Source organism: Caretta caretta, chromosome 3, assembly GCF_965140235.1.
Source record: "Caretta caretta isolate rCarCar2 chromosome 3, rCarCar1.hap1, whole genome shotgun sequence".
In the NCBI taxonomy this organism is placed as follows: Eukaryota; Metazoa; Chordata; order Testudines; family Cheloniidae; genus Caretta; species Caretta caretta.
The window spans coordinates 99907202-99923035 of record NC_134208.1 but is presented as its reverse complement, the minus strand read 5'-3'; the positions used below and the strand labels follow the sequence as shown (position 1 = coordinate 99923035).

The following is a 15834-nucleotide window of genomic DNA, read 5'->3' as shown; positions in this document are numbered from 1 at the left end:
TTTTCATATGGATTCTGCTTGCATCTCGTGAATTTAGCGAATGAAAATGACAACTGACTACCAATAAAGAAACAGATTGACAAATGTGAAAAAAGAATCATTTATACAGAAATAGTTTAGAAAATACTGTGGTCCACATGCTTTTCATGGAATTACATCCATAAATACGCTATGTGAGATCCTTAGAAAGCCAGATTTATTAAAAAACACCATTGTCTTTTCAAAACAATTATTCCATTTTAACATTTGAAATATGTCCTTTATAATTAGCTTTCCTCAGTAATCTAAAGTATTGTGTGTTTTACAAGGCCAATTTGTAAAGAGACACTACAAATTGCCATTTAACTGCTGTCTACTTTTACTAAGAGATAACCTATTTGCCTATATCCTGTTATCCATAAAAATGCCATGATACAAACTGGATTTGAATCATTTTTCTATTGCATTAAAAATTGTCACTTTTTGATGCTGCAGTAAAAACAGAAAGTTGTGTTCACTTATTAATTTATGGTTTGCTTCTATTTTGAAGCCTGTTATCCCTATTAAAAACTCTTCAGAATGCAAAAAGTACCAAGACTAAATCCCACATAAACCGTACAAGCTCATAATGACAACAACTGTTGCTACAGAACATAAGCCTCTTACAAATAATGCAAATTACTTCAAGTTACAAAAAGCAACTCAGTTTTGCTATTGGAATCTGCTTCTACCTATTCTTTAGTGCTATGTCCATAGATTGTATTAAATAATGGATGTCAGTTTTCTAGAGGAACTGGATTTTTTTATGTGAGAGCAGGTGATATGTTCAATACTTGTGATATCACATATACTCCCCCTAGATTTTGAAAAGTTCTAACTACATGATCTCTTTTAAAGTTAGCAATGATATTATGAATCTCTTGTTCAATGGATCAATACCTTTGAAGGTTCTACTCCTCCTGTGAATGGAGCTCTTCAGAATCCCTTTCTGAGCATGTGCAGCCACAGCTGTGACTGAGAAAGTCTTACTGGGTAGTAATTGAGGGTGCTTCTCCTGGTTTGCCTTTAGAACTTTTTCTGAATTGTTTACCCACATTTGTTTATATTAACCTCAGATTATCTGTCTGTTATATTGAACTTCCTCTTCAACAACTATATCATCTCTGTCTCTTCTGTTATGCTCATTTATGGACCACACAAGGAGAATCATAAGCAACACTCCAAAAATGTAGAAATTACAAAAACTACTACAGTTACATTAGATAAGTCAATAGATAAAAGTGAAAAGCTTCTTTTTTAAAGGATGTAAACTCATGGTTTTAGGGAATAAACTACTAAATAACAGGATTACAAACAAATCTCCCTTGTGGGCACATCATGCCATAATTATCCACTATGGGCTTCCATGTACCTTCTTCAGAAACGATTGGTACTTGCCATTGACATAGTGAAGATACTGGGATAAATGGACCAGTTGTAAGAGCTGGTTGAAAATTTCCCCAACATAAAAGTTTTCTAACAGAAAATGCAAATTCAATTATATCAAATGTTTAGTGGGAATGGATCAATTTTGTCAAAATCTGATGAAAAATTATAGACGTGCTTAGTTTTTATAAGGTCAACATGTTTAATTTTGACTATTACATTATAATATAAAATGCTTTGACCTTTCCAAAATGAAACATTTCAGTAAGGTTGCTTAGATATTTCCAAAACAATTTTTTTGTGAGGAGAGGGGGGATTTTTGTTTTACAGGAAATTTTGAAATTTCAACTTTTTGTTCTAATTTTAGTTAGAAAGGACAGTTAAATGCCAGAATTTCCTGGGGAATGGAAATTTCAAGTTTCAACCAGCTGTACCAGCTGTCTAATCCAGTATGGCCACTCCTATATACCCCTGTATTTTGTGCACAGCAACTTTTTGTTATGATGATGTGATTTGTTAGGTTATGGATAATTCTTGTTCTATTTTTTAAAATATTAACGTTTTTGTGTTATACTTTTATTATGGGCAAAAGTAGCTACAAATAGTAATCCCATGGAGATTAGTTGTTGGATGCTAGCAAAAATAGTGAGTTTTGAGGGAGAATTTGAAGGAGCAGAGTGAGCTCATTAAGCACAAGAAAAGAAGTAGGCAGTGCTAGTCTGAAGAGGGAGAACAAAAGCAGGAGAAGAACTGTAAATGGATGAAGACAGCAAAGAGCATCAATATCAGCAGAGTTGGCAGAATGAGGGGCACATAGGTGGGACCAGTTAGAGACAAGAGCCGAGAAATACAGGAGGTACAGGCAGAGTTAGAAAGACCTTATCAGTTAAAACAAGAAGGCTGAATGTCGGAAGATAGGAGGACCATCACATAGAAACACTACAAACCATTGGTTTCAGAGTAACAGCCGTGTTAGTCTGTATTTGCAAAAAGAAAAGGAGTACTTTTGGCACCTTAGAGACTAACCAATTTATTTGAGCATAAGCTTTTGTGACCTACAGTTCACTTCATCGGATGCATACAAACCATTGCAAATAAGTTATAATAAAAAGCTACAATTTTAGTTATATGTATTATTAATCTACTGATCCAGAAACAAAGCCCAATTCTGATGTTATTTATACAAGTATGTTAGTATTGCCAAAGATATGTGGGCAGCAAGAGATGGTTATTGCTGCATATAACAGACCACAAACTATAAGCTGAAACTCCCGTGGTTTTTTGGATAGTTCCAATGGGTTACCCCAGCAAAACTACAACACAGTGTACAGAATCTAAACCACTTCTAAAAAAGAAATGACAACTGTACCTGCTTTTAGCTACACTGTTCCAAATAATATTAAAAGTTTACCTGCATGAGATTACACATTTAAGTGTTTTCAAATAATGGTTCGTGGCCTTCTTGCTGATAAAGACTTGGATGATGTTATGGTTCTGGCTCTTTGTTTCTAGAAACTGAATTTCATTACAAGAATAAAAAAAAAAGCATAAAATTCTTCCCTAATATTACTTGTGTACATTAGCAATTACTGTAGTCCACATAGAAATAACAAGCTATTATGGATGGGAGAAGAGGTGGTCCATGTAGTATGGAAGGACGTAAGCTATGGAATCATGAATCAGAAGGGGACGTGTGCATGAGAAAAAAAACTCTCTTTTGTTAAAGAGTGATCAACACTAGAAAATGTTTGTGAACCTTTGCTACATATCTATCTCTGTATGTTAGGGTGACCAGATGTTCCAATTTTATAGGGACAGTCCTGATATTTGGGGATTTTTCTTATATAGTTGCCTATTACTCCCCACACTCTGTCCCGATTTTTCATACTTCCTATCTGGTCACCCTACTTTATGTTCTAATTATCAGAGGAGTTGGAAGTGACCCCTCTACTTGGCTGGTTGTTACAGTTACACATAATATATAGGGCTGTCAATTAATCACAGTTAACTCACAGGATTAACAAAAAAAATTAATTGCTATTAATCACACTGCTAAACAATAGAATGCCAATTGAAATGTAGGATATATTTTTGAATCTTTTTCTACATTTTCAAATATATTGATTTTAACCAACACAGAATACAAAGTGTACAGTGCTTACTTTATTTTTATTTATTGCAAATACTTGCACTGTAAAAATGAAACAAAATAGTATCTCAGTTCACCTCATACAAGTACTCTAATGCAATCTCTTTATTGTGAAAAGAAAAGGAATACTTGTGGCACCTTAGAGACTAACCAATTTATTTGAGCATGAGCTTTCGTGAGCTACAGCTCACTTCATTGATGTGAGCTGTAGCTCACGAAAGCTCATGCTCAAATAAATTGGTTAGTCTCTAAGGTGCCACAAGTACTCCTTTTCTTTTTGCAAATACAGACTAACACAGCTGTTACTCTGAAATTTATTGTGAAAGTGCAACTTACAAATGTAGATTTTTTTGTAATATAACTGCACTCAAAAACAAAACGATGTAAAACTTTAGAGCCTACAAGTCCACTCAGTCCTACTTCTTGTTCAGCCAATCACTAAGACAAATAAGTTTGTTTACATTTTCAGGAGATAATGCTGCTAGCTTCTTATTTACAATGTCAACTGAAAGTGAAAACAGGCATTCACATGGCACTTTTGTAGGAGGCATTGCAAGGTGTTTATGTGCCGCATAGGCGGAGTGAAAGTAACATAAGGGGCTTACCAGTACGCAGGGCCAGGATCCTGAGCAAGTGGGGGGACCCTTGGGCAGAAGGGGCAGGGCCCACGGCTCTGGCTGCGGTAGTGATGTCCAGGAGCCCCGTGCCCTTAAAATCACAGCCAGAGCCTGGCGGTGATTTAAAGGGCCCGGGGCTCCAGCTGTTGCTGGTAGCCCAATTTAAAATTGCTGGCCTGGGGAAGCTACTCCCTGCCAATACAGTTGGCTGTGTACTGGCTTACATTCACCTCTGCAGATATGCTAAACATTTGTATGCCCCTTTTTGCTTTGGCCACCATTCCAGAGGACATGCTTCCATGCTGATGATGCTTGCTAAAAAAATAATGAGTTACTTAAATTTGTGACTGAACTTCTTGGGGGAGAATTGTATTTCTCCTGCTCTGTGTTTTACCCGCATGCTGCCATATATGTCATGTTAGAGCAGTCTCATATGATGACTCAGCACATGTTCTTTTTAAGAACACTTTCACTGCAGATTTGACAAAACTGAAAGAAGGTCCCAATGTGAGATTTCTAAAGATAGCGACAGCACTTGAACCAAGGTTTAAGAATCTGAAGTGTCTTCCAAAATTTGAGAGCAAGGTATGGAACATGCTTTCTGAAATCTTAAAAGAGCAACAGTCTGATGCGGAAACTACACAACCCAAACCACCAAAAAAGAAAATCAGCCTTCAGCTCGTGACATCTGACTTAGATGATGAACATGAACATGCGCTGATCCACACTGCTTTGGATTGTTATCAAGCAGAACCCGTCATCAGCATAGAAGCATGTCCCCTGGGATGGTGGTTGAAACACGAAGGGACTTGTGAATCCTTAGCGCATCTGGCATGTAAATATCTTGCGATGCTGGCTAAAACAGTGCCATGCAAACGCCTATTCTCACTTTCAGGAGATGTTGTAAACAAGAAGCAGGTAGTATTATCTCCTGCAAATGTGAACAAACTTGTTTGTGTGAGTGGACAAGAAGTAGGATTGAGTGGACTTGTAGGCTCTAACATTTTACATTTCAAAAATAAAACATGCGGGTTTTTTTTGGTATATAATTCTACTTTTGATAGTTCAACTTTCATGATAAAGAGACTGCACTACAGTACTTGTATTAGGTGAATGAAAAATACTATTTCTTTTGTAAAGTCAAGCAATCTAAAGTTAGAAAATGCCAGATGGATGCCCATGCAACCTTAAATTTTCTTTGTGTGTATAGACTATGATGCACTCTTTAATTACATTACATACTATTTTTTCTATTTGGCCTGCCTCATTCAGTACACAGGATGCATAAGGAGTTAGAATTAAGATCCATGAACTACTATAAATCTGACATTTCCTAACTTTTGAGTGCTTTAAATTGATGTTCATAGATTTTATGACCAGAAGCGACCATTACAATACTTTAGGGCATAGAAATTCACCATGTAATTCTTGCATCAAGCTCATGATGTCTGATTGAGCTAGAGTATGTCTTTTATAAAGATGCCCAAGTCTTGACTGAAAGACTAAGTGATAGAAAATCCACCACATATTTATGTCAATTATTCCAATGGTTAAATAGCCTCATTGTAAAAAAAACAAAAAACAAAAAACAAAACAAAACACACTTTATTTCTAGTTGAGTTTGTCCAGCTTCTGCTGCCTTTGGTTCTTGTTATGCCTTTATCCGCTAAATTAAAGAGAGATTGCTACTATCACAAATCTCCTTCCAAAGGTACCTACAGATCATGATCAAGTCACCTCTTAACCTTCTCTTTGTTGAACTGAATAGATTGAACTTCTTTAGTCTCTCACTGTAGGACAGGTTTTCCAGTACTTGAATCATTCGTGAAGCTCTTTGCGGAACCCTTTTCAGTTTTTCCAAATCCTTTTAAAAGTGTGGGCACGGAAACTGGACACAGTATTCCAGGAACAGTTTCACTAATTCCATATACAGTAGTAACAATACTTTCCTACTTCTACTTGATATTCCCCGCTTATATATAATTTCAGATATTTTAACCTAGATATTATGCCTGTAATATCTATATCTATAGAGAGAGGGGAGGGAGGGATAGGGTAGTTGCGGTAATATCTTTTATTGGACCAACTTCTGTTAGAGAGACAGACAAGCTTTGGCACTTACATAGAGCTCTTCTTCAGGTCTGGGAAAGACACCTTACATTTCTACTGCAAGTTGTGAGCATGCCACAACAGGTGGAGAATGAAAATCTTGACCTAATGTATAGTTTTAGCTACTGCAAAAGCTGTTATAGATAAACACCTATCCCATGAGGCACCCTATGGTGCAAAATATGAAGTGAAGTAGGCAACAAATACACCCAGCTTTCAGGGGCTTAAACTGGGATGTTTGGTTAGAAATCACTCCAGTCTCTCCTAGGCTTATTGCCTGACTCTGCAAATCTTATCTTCCCCTTTTTCCTGGTACAGGTGCCTGGCTTTTAATTTGAGGCATGAAAACAGAAAGACACTCAGAGGAGAGGAGAAAAGGGATGAAGGGTGTCTCCAAAAACAATCCGAAATGGACTTGTGGGGATTTCAGTCATGCCAGCGTAAGCTTTGCTCGTGTAAGGTGCCGTGCATTAATATTGTGTTCGACACATTTTAAATGAATGCGCAATCAAAGCGTTTCGATCCCTAACGGGATCTGAGCTGACTGAGTCAGCCAAAGCCCAGCGCCACCCCACAGGGTGTCTGCGGAGGAAATGGCGGGAGACTCGGGTGCTCATTGGGGTCCAAAGGCTGCCCCCGCGGCGGAGAGGCGGTGCTGTAGGTCGAGGTGCAGCTCCGCGGGGGAGGGGGCCTAGCCGCAGCTCCTGCCACACGCCCGCCTGGTGCCCGCAGCTCTGCGAGCCCCGCTCCTCCTCCGCCCTCCGGGTCCTGTCCGCGCGGCAGGGATGAGCAGCAGGCACGGGCTCGGCGGCGCTAAGCCTGCAGGGCGGGTGAAAGCGCCAGAGGCAAAGCCGCCGCCGCCGCCCCCGTAGTGCCTGGTCCTGAGGGAGACAAAGGAGGAAGGCAGCAGCCAGGAGCGAGCCGCCTGGGGAGGAGGAGGAGGAGGAGTCCATTGGCAGCTTTGACCTTCTCTTGGTTCTGGGATTCCCGTGCCACAGGCTGAGACATTGGACTCCAGCAAGATGGTTACTGTGGTAACCAAGCTGGTGCATTACTTGCATCTAAGGTAAGAGAGGACACATTTGGCTCTGAGACACACACACCACCAAACATCCCTTGCCACCCACCCACACCTCCACTCTGCCTACACACACCCTTCCTACCAAATGCACCCAGTGCCCAGTTGCCACCACCAGCCACCCACTCTCTCCTGGGGTGATGGTTGAATGCAACCTGGGATAGATTCCCCTAAGTGGTACTAACTTTGCAAGTATAATGGTAACTGGTAGGTTATTTTCCGCATGCTGGGTTGTTCCTAATAGAAAACAGGAGAGCAACTTTTGCAGCTGTCATCTCACTTGCTTCTAGTTTCGTGAAATAGAGGTGAAAAACCACAACCATTTTCCATGTCATATCCTGTAGTTGTGAAGGGCATTAATTTATAAAGGAGGAAAAATACAAATGATAGACTTAAATTGTTTTATTATATATACAATACTATATTATTAGCTTATTGAAAACTCATTACAATAAATAGTTTAAGGATTTTTTTAAAATGTGATAGCTATTGTTTTATATCAGAGGTCTGTAATCACCGTAATAGTGTACTTGGCTAGCACCCTTCTAACTGAATGGATTAAATAAGCTTGCTTCAGTTCCCCCCCCCCCTTTTAAATATAGCCATGGAGAGATCACATTGCTGAGCCAATTTTTCTTAAAACTACTCCCTTTAGAATCTGAAATATGAATACAAATATTGTTGACTCCCATGGACAGAAAGCAAGGGTACAAATATACAAGGATGTATTGTGTGATCAGGTAAACAATTATATTGCAGTGGTCAAAGATCAAAGGAATTACAAGACACTTAAGGGAGCATATTCCTGATAAGAAATCCAGTTTCTAAAAGCAGTGACATTTATGGTGAAACATTTTCAAAACAGAAAATATGCATTAAAATGTTGGATTTAACTTAAATATTTTTTTAAAAATAAATCTTTAGAAGGAATAAATGAAAAAACACCACCCCCAACAAACAATTGAATGGCCAATGTGAGGTTTTTTTGTTGGTTATTTTTAAGCTGGATTCCTGAAATGTTGATATATAGATATCTTAAAATAAATTTTAAATATTAACAGTGATTTTATATAGATTGTAAAGGCATATCATTCCACCAGAGACTTAAACTTCATTTTCTTGGGAGGTGAAGTGATTAGAAAACATGTACTTTGGATAACTTTATAAAACTGATCCTGCAAAGTTTCCTGTAAGGTGCTGGGCTTCTTCTGAGATGCTGAAAGTCCTCACTTCTCATTGAAGTCAGTGGCCCTAAATAACTACAATGAGCACTGTTCTCAAAAGAGAATTAATTGTCCATAACATGAGTTGCTTCTAATTTAACCCATTTTGATGCCACAAGAACTGTTTACGTAGAGAAGTTTAAAGGTGCTGAATAATTGCTGAAGCAACCTGATGTCACAAGAAAACATTAAGAGTACAACAAATTAATCCTCATAATGCTCCTTTGAAATAGGTATTATCCATATTTAACTGGAGCATATCAATACTGACAAAATCATGGACCCGAATATTTTCTAAGAATAGAATCGGAAGGTAAAGAGCACAATCTTACATGTAAACAGAAATTAGGGCACATTTTCGAAGTTAGAAACACATTTTCGTTTTCAAAGTTAGAAACACACAATGTATGCACACTTTGCATGCACACACTTTTGCCCAACAAATCAGGCAAACAAACGGCTGGTCTTGCCCATGCACACTCACGTTAGGCATTTAACTGGGAATGTGTATGCACAAATACATGATCCAAAAGTGTACTTTGCCTATTTGCCCAAATAATGAAGAGCACGCAAATGCATCTGTGCAGTTGCACAGGTCTAACTGAAAATCTGGCTCTGGTTTTGCCAAATCAGTATATAATAGAGGGACTGGGCAAGAATCACAGCTGTACACTCCTGCTCCTCTACTATGTGTATTTGTGGGTCAGTAAAATTGTGAGATCTGCAGACCCATTCATTGTGCTCCAACCTCCACTATCGTGCCTCACTCGTCCACACTCCAGTGGAATGGAACACTATGGAGACCTGCTATATGGCTTCACAGTTAACCCATGTGGTCCTTCTGATCTCAGCTCGCATGCAATGTGGGCCTTCTGTAGTTTCTGGATTTATTATTATTAATTATTTGTATTACCATAGTCCTTAGGAGCCCTAGTGATGGATCGGGAGCTGTACAAACACAGAACAAAAAGATGGTCCCTTCCCTAACGAGCTTACAATCTAAGTAAGAAACGAGACAACAAATAGACAGACAGACAGATGGGAGAGTACAAGGAAACCGGCAATGCTGGTCAGCATGATAGGCAGTGGTCTGAGCCTAACCGTTGTCTAGTTTTTTGTAGTCTTTAGTGAAAAAGATTTTTTTAAGAGGGATTTAAAGGAGCATAATGAGTTAGTTTTGTGAATGTTTATGGGGAGCTTCTCCCAAGCATGAGGGGCAGTATGACCAGAAGCACAAGGGGGCATTGGAGGCTAGCATTGTGGGCTGATTGGAGGTGGGAAACAGACATTTCCCTAGTAAATGAGAGATGGCAGTTAGGTAGGGAATGGGCCACAAAGGGCCTTGTAGATGAAGACAAGTACCTTATTTTTGATGGGATTGAGAAAAGGGAGCCAATGGAGGGATGCAAAAAGAGGGGAGACACGGTCAAAGCTACTGGTTAGGAAAAAAGATCTTTGCAGCAGCATTCTGAATGGGTCTGAGTGGGGAAGAGAAAACAATGCTGCACTCTTGGAGCAGTGGAGGGTGGTGATATCTGAAAGCAGGGAGACAAGTAAAGGTGTACTTTGAGTCAATGTACAGCAGAAGGTACAGCTCATACTTTGATTTATAACAGGTTAAGGAAGGCTACTCAAGCATCCAAGGGGCCTCCACGGATTACAGTCTAGACCTGGTTTGTAATCTGATTCTTTAACAAAGTTATGTAATCTTGTTGTTCCATCCACATAACAAAAGTGATAGGGACATCCATGTCCCAACCATGCCAGACAGTCATGAGCTGCCATGATTAAGCATTATAATTAGGGTCCTACCAAATTCATGGTCCATTTTGGTCAATTTCACAATCATAGGATTAAAAAATAATCAATCAATCTTACATTTCATGATTTCAGCTATTTAAATCTGAAATTTCATGGTGTGGTAATTGTAGGGGTCCTGACCCAACAAGGAGTTGTGTGTGTGGGGGGAGGGGTTGCAAAGTTATTGTTTGTGGTACTGCTACCCTTACTTCTGCGCTGCTGCCTTCAGAGCTGGATGCCCAGCCAACAGTCACTGCTCACCAGCCACCCAGCTCTGAAGTCAGCACAGAAGCAAGGATGGCAATACCATGATCCCCCTAAAATAACCTTTGAGCCCCCCACCCCCAACAACTCCCTTATGGGTCAGGACCCCCAATTTGAGAAGTGCTAGTACCCAGTGAAATCTGTATAGTATAGGATAAAAGCACTGTTTGATGGGGGGATACCAGATTTCACAGCCTGTGACATGTTTTTCATGGCTGTGAATTTGGTAGGGCCCCAACTATAAGGTAGGTGGAGCCTCAGAGTCACCTGCAGCAGGGACCTGCCATGCACCCACATCCAACCAAAAAATTGCTTTGGGTGCATCCCCTTAATCTCCCAGTAAAGATTCGAGAAGAAACTTGCAACCCTAAAAGACACTAATTGTATAACAGACAAGAGTAAAAATAAACATTGATATTTTATTATCTAAATTTAGTTGAACAGTACTCAGTTTCAATAGTTTAGGCTCACTGTAAAATTGTGCTTATACTTGCTACAACTATCTAGTGTCTTATAATGTAATAATAAACCCAGAATACAATAAAGCAAAGAGGAGACATGTACTGATAAAGTATCATTGGAAATTGAGAGAAAAAAAAAGTCATTTATGAGCCATGATTTAAAAAAAAAAAAAAACACAAAACCTTGAGTAGGTTTCTGCTTACTCAAAATTTGGGCAATATAATGTCTGTTTATATAAACCAGAATGCAGGTTTCTGGAATTGGATAGGCAGGGAATTAACAGAACAGGAAGCTAGGCTGGGGACTTGAGAATGGTTGGGCAATTGGTGTGCTGTGACCAATGCCTTGTGCTGATCAGCATAGTCTCATTTTTAACTTCTGCTCCCCATCTATCTGTATTCAGCTGGTGAGTGTTGTCCTATACTTAGATGGTAAAAGCACATAACAAAAAGATGATCCCTTCCCCAAAAGGCTTATATTGTCTAGCACAGTGGGGTCTATGGCTAGGACTTGTAGGTGCTACTACAATGCAAGTAAACAGCAAACATTACACTGGCATTTCATTTGAAAGATGTTTGGATAGTGAGGACTTGGAGGACACGGATCCTATCCTGTAAGATTTTAGCTACATAATTTGTGACAAGATAATCTTGTTTTATGGAAATACCACAGACATCATGGATGATTGTCATATAGAGATCATATTCAGCAATTACTGAAAAATAGAATGAGGTTACCACCACAGAGGAACAACTACTGAAGAGAACTCTGAGCAGATTCTCATGTAAGGATGTTTGGATTTTTGCCTACCTGATTCACCTTTGAACTTTGCTGTAGTTAATATACTCAGAAATAGGGTCCTAAAGGTGGTAGCTGCAAGAACAGGATATTGCCTGATGCAGTGACCTTTTCATTGTATTTCAGGAAGGATATTTTTGAGAACAAAACAAAACATACCTCTTTAACAGATAAGCAGGTCAGGTATGAATATTTGGTAGATACCAGACACAAACACCTACTTGGACTGATGACGTTATAGGCTCAAGTTCAATAAGAGGTGAATGGTAAAGTGCCTATTGAAATCAATGGTAAAACTAACATTGACTTCAGTGGGACATGATCAGACACTTGGGTCCTGATCCTCTAAGGTATTTAGGCACTTAACACCTATTGATTTCAATGGGATTTAGGTGCCTAAACACATTTTGGTATCTGGGCCATAATGTCTATTTTTAATTTGTGGTTAATCAGATTATTAATTATTAGGAAATGACAGGTTTCAGAGGAACAGCCGTGTTAGTCTGTATTTGCAAAAAGAAAAGGAGTACTTGTGGCACCTTAGAGACTAACCAATTTCCACGGTATACATCTGATGAAGTGAGCTGTAGCTCACGAAAGCTCATGCTCAAATAAATTGGTTAGTCTCTAAGGTGCCACAAGTACTCCTTTTCTATTAGGAAATGATTTTTTCTAACATCTTGTTACACCATGTTTTATAAAAGGAAATATTTAGGTTCTGTGCCATGTGATTTTTTTTATGAACCTTTATTAGAGAACAAAAAATTTCATATTTTAAATTCTTCAATTAAATATAAATCCTTCCCAACTCTAAATAAGGCCCATAGCTGACTCTGCTGTGAAAATTTGCTGTTTCGAAAAAAATAAAACTCAGCACAAGTCAGATGGTTTCATATATTTTCTTTTTTGTAATAATTATTTACAAAGAATAAATATTTTGTACCATATGAAAATATAAAATTAAATAAATCAAAACAGATGCACATGGATACTTGAGAACAACAAACAAAGGAGTCAGAAGCCCCAAATCACAACACCAAGAAACACTAAACAAACAGAAGACTACAAAGACATAATAAACCCAAAAAGACAAGACAGCATTCATGGAGAGAATGGCCACTGAATGCTACCAAAGATATACCTCCAGTATATCATATAAAGGACACTGTAAATTCATGAGAGCATGGTTGTGTGGGGTGCTATTTCTCTTTATTTTAGGAGGTTTTTAAAACTTATGAAGCTAAAGAAATAGGAAAACAACAAGATTGTGAAATACATTTAAATAGGAAGCCTTTTTACAAAAGAAAGATAATGCTAGTATTTATTTTGCATTAATTGTATGTTTTGTTATAAAGTGGCTTAGAATTATTAGAAAGTGAATTTAGGAAATGCTGCAAGATTATATTGAAATAGCTAGTACTAAGGCCATGCCTTTTGTTGTGGAGTGGTCACAAGAGTGCCAGATTTTGTAGTTTCCCTTTATGTATATTTTTAGAAAAATGGGTCAGAATAAAATATACTTCTCTCTTCGTGCCATTAGTCAGGTCTTCCTTCATCCCTCAACCTTTGGCTCCAGTCCTGAATTCTTACACTCTCATAAAATTCTAGTTAAATTAGACAGGAGTTTTGCTTGAGCAACGACTGTAGGATGTGCTGCTTAGGGTAGATCATGATGTTATGAGCTAGCTCAGCATTGTGGTGCTTCCCTTCCAGAAATAACCCTCCCAGTCTCCCTGCTGCTCTTGCTAGGGAGTACATGGCAAGAGATCTTGGCATAGTGTATGTTCCCCAACTGACCTGCGTAACTATGCCATTGGTAATATTGCGGGGCTGGAGCCAAGGTTTCACCCACTTCCGCCATTCCCTCCCGTTCTGGCCCAACTGCACAAGTGGGGCATGTAGTAGCTCTGCAGAATGTGCTACCTCTGCACCCTGGAAGACCCAGTACAGCACACTGGTGTGAGGGAGTAAGGGGAGCCTTACGCCACCTTACTGCCTTGCACCGGCATGAAGGACGGGCCACATTCTGGCCCTTTCTAGAAAAAACTGAATTGTGTGAGCCTGATATGCAAACTTCACTCACATTAGTAGTCCTTTCTTGCTAGTATGAGGGTTTACAGGCCCTTAATTGCCTTGTTTGAGAAACTGTATGTGACCACAATTAATACACTGAATTGTAATGCCTGTGCACAAGGGGACATAGTTATGGCTACCTGTTAACTTCAGAAGTTTTTACTATTGTCCATTTAATTTTACAACCTTAGAGTTCTTTAAATAGTTTTTTTTGCTTTTATTATAATTCTGTATTCTTCCCTGTGACACTATGAATCTGCCCAGCCATTTATTTGCTTTTCCAACTGAAGCTGCTGCACAGTGGTCAGTCATCTTTATTGAGCTATTCACAACTCCTCCCATGTCTTTTTCTTCAGAGGATCCTGAGCACAAGAAGCAGCCCTTCACAAGCTCATAAGAGCTGAGGGACCAGGCGTTTAAGTTTAGGTCTTGTCTACACATAGACTTGCATCCTTAGTTCAGTTTAAGTTTGACTTACTTTGGTTTAGCTTAAAACAGTTCCTTATCAACTTAAGCAAAATTAAAAAAAAAGCCTCTCAAACCAAAAGAGTTTTCACCCAGGAGGATGCACTCAATCCTTATTTAAATCCATATGTTTAACCAGTGCAACTCTCCATGTAGACAAAGCCCTAGTCAGTTTTTGCTAGTGTGAGTGCTGCTTTGGCTGCATGGTCACAATTCTACTGAAATTTGACCCAGGTACCCCTCTGTACCCAGACAAAGGGGTGGCAAGGACAATTTTCAGTGAATGGCATTGTGACCTGGTGCACAGGGTTGCAAAACCACTCAAATTTGGCCTGGCCACCCCTCCATTCAGACAGAGAGGAGACCAGGCCAAATGGTATCATGACCTGGCGCGTGGGGAATCTGTACCTGTACAGCAGAGCACTGGGGAGACTCCCAGGCAAAGGGAGATCCAGGGAGGCGGCGGGGGACGAACAGGAATTAGAACAGGGTCCCCCCCAAGGGAAGGGTAGGGACTGGAATTTACCCCCCACCCCTCCAAAAATATCTGAATTTGCACCAGTGACATAAAGAGGTCCAGCACTAGGAGAGCGGTGCCAGCCATGCAGTAAAAGCAATTGTTTCTAGAAAAGGGAGAAAACCTCAAACTGATTTAAGAAAACAAAACAAAAAAAACAAAAAAACACACACTACTTATGAAGACTACTGTGGGGTTAAGAATTCATTAAACATCTGCCTTGTGGTCAGCCTTGACAGGACAGGACAGGATGCAGCTCGCTGCTCTTCCTCTATTTGATTCTGTTTATTTGATGTCGCTTCCACAGTTGCGGTGCTTGTGGGAATTGTACTGGTGGCATCCCATGGCAGCGATGCTATGGGCAACACTGAGATTTCTGAGGCAGTCCTAAAGAGCTAAGAAATCTTTTAAAAGTGTGAGTACCAGACTAATGACCTCCCCCTCCAATGCCTCTCCCCTCAAGCTCACTCATCCCCATGCTCTGCAGGATCTTCTTGCAAGAGCTAGGGCATCTTCTCTCCCTTTTCTCATGGGCTAAAGAAAACGGAGCAGCAATATCTATTCCCATGATCCTTTCCTTTTTCTACCAAAAGCAGCCTGTTGGAGACATGGTGTGGCCTTACACTCATGACTAGGGTTAAGTGTCAATCTGTGTCTTAGGGCCACAACACGGGGGTAATTCTTACTTTAACTAAGACTTTTCAGTCTAACTACACTACCATGGTAAGTCTACCGGAGCCCTGTTCTACACTAGGGGGCGGGATTGATCTAAGTTACGCAACTTCAGCTAGTTAACAACATAGCTGAAGTCGACGTACTTAGATTGACTTACCGTGGTGTCTTCACCACAGTGAGTCAACTGCTGCCGCTCCCCC

At 39.6% G+C, this 15834-nt stretch overlaps 1 protein-coding gene across 1 annotated transcript in view; it reads left to right on the top strand.

Annotated features, from left to right (window-relative positions):
* The first annotated feature begins 6836 nt into the window (after positions 1-6836).
* The window catches only part of ARHGAP18 (Rho GTPase activating protein 18), a 124097-nt gene continuing 115099 nt past the window's right edge, over positions 6837-15834 (top strand). The window contains exon 1 of the mRNA XM_048844601.2: positions 6837-7345. Coding sequence (XP_048700558.1) covers positions 7302-7345 — 44 coding nt within the window. The 5' untranslated portion in view covers positions 6837-7301. The remainder of the gene's footprint in view (positions 7346-15834) is intronic.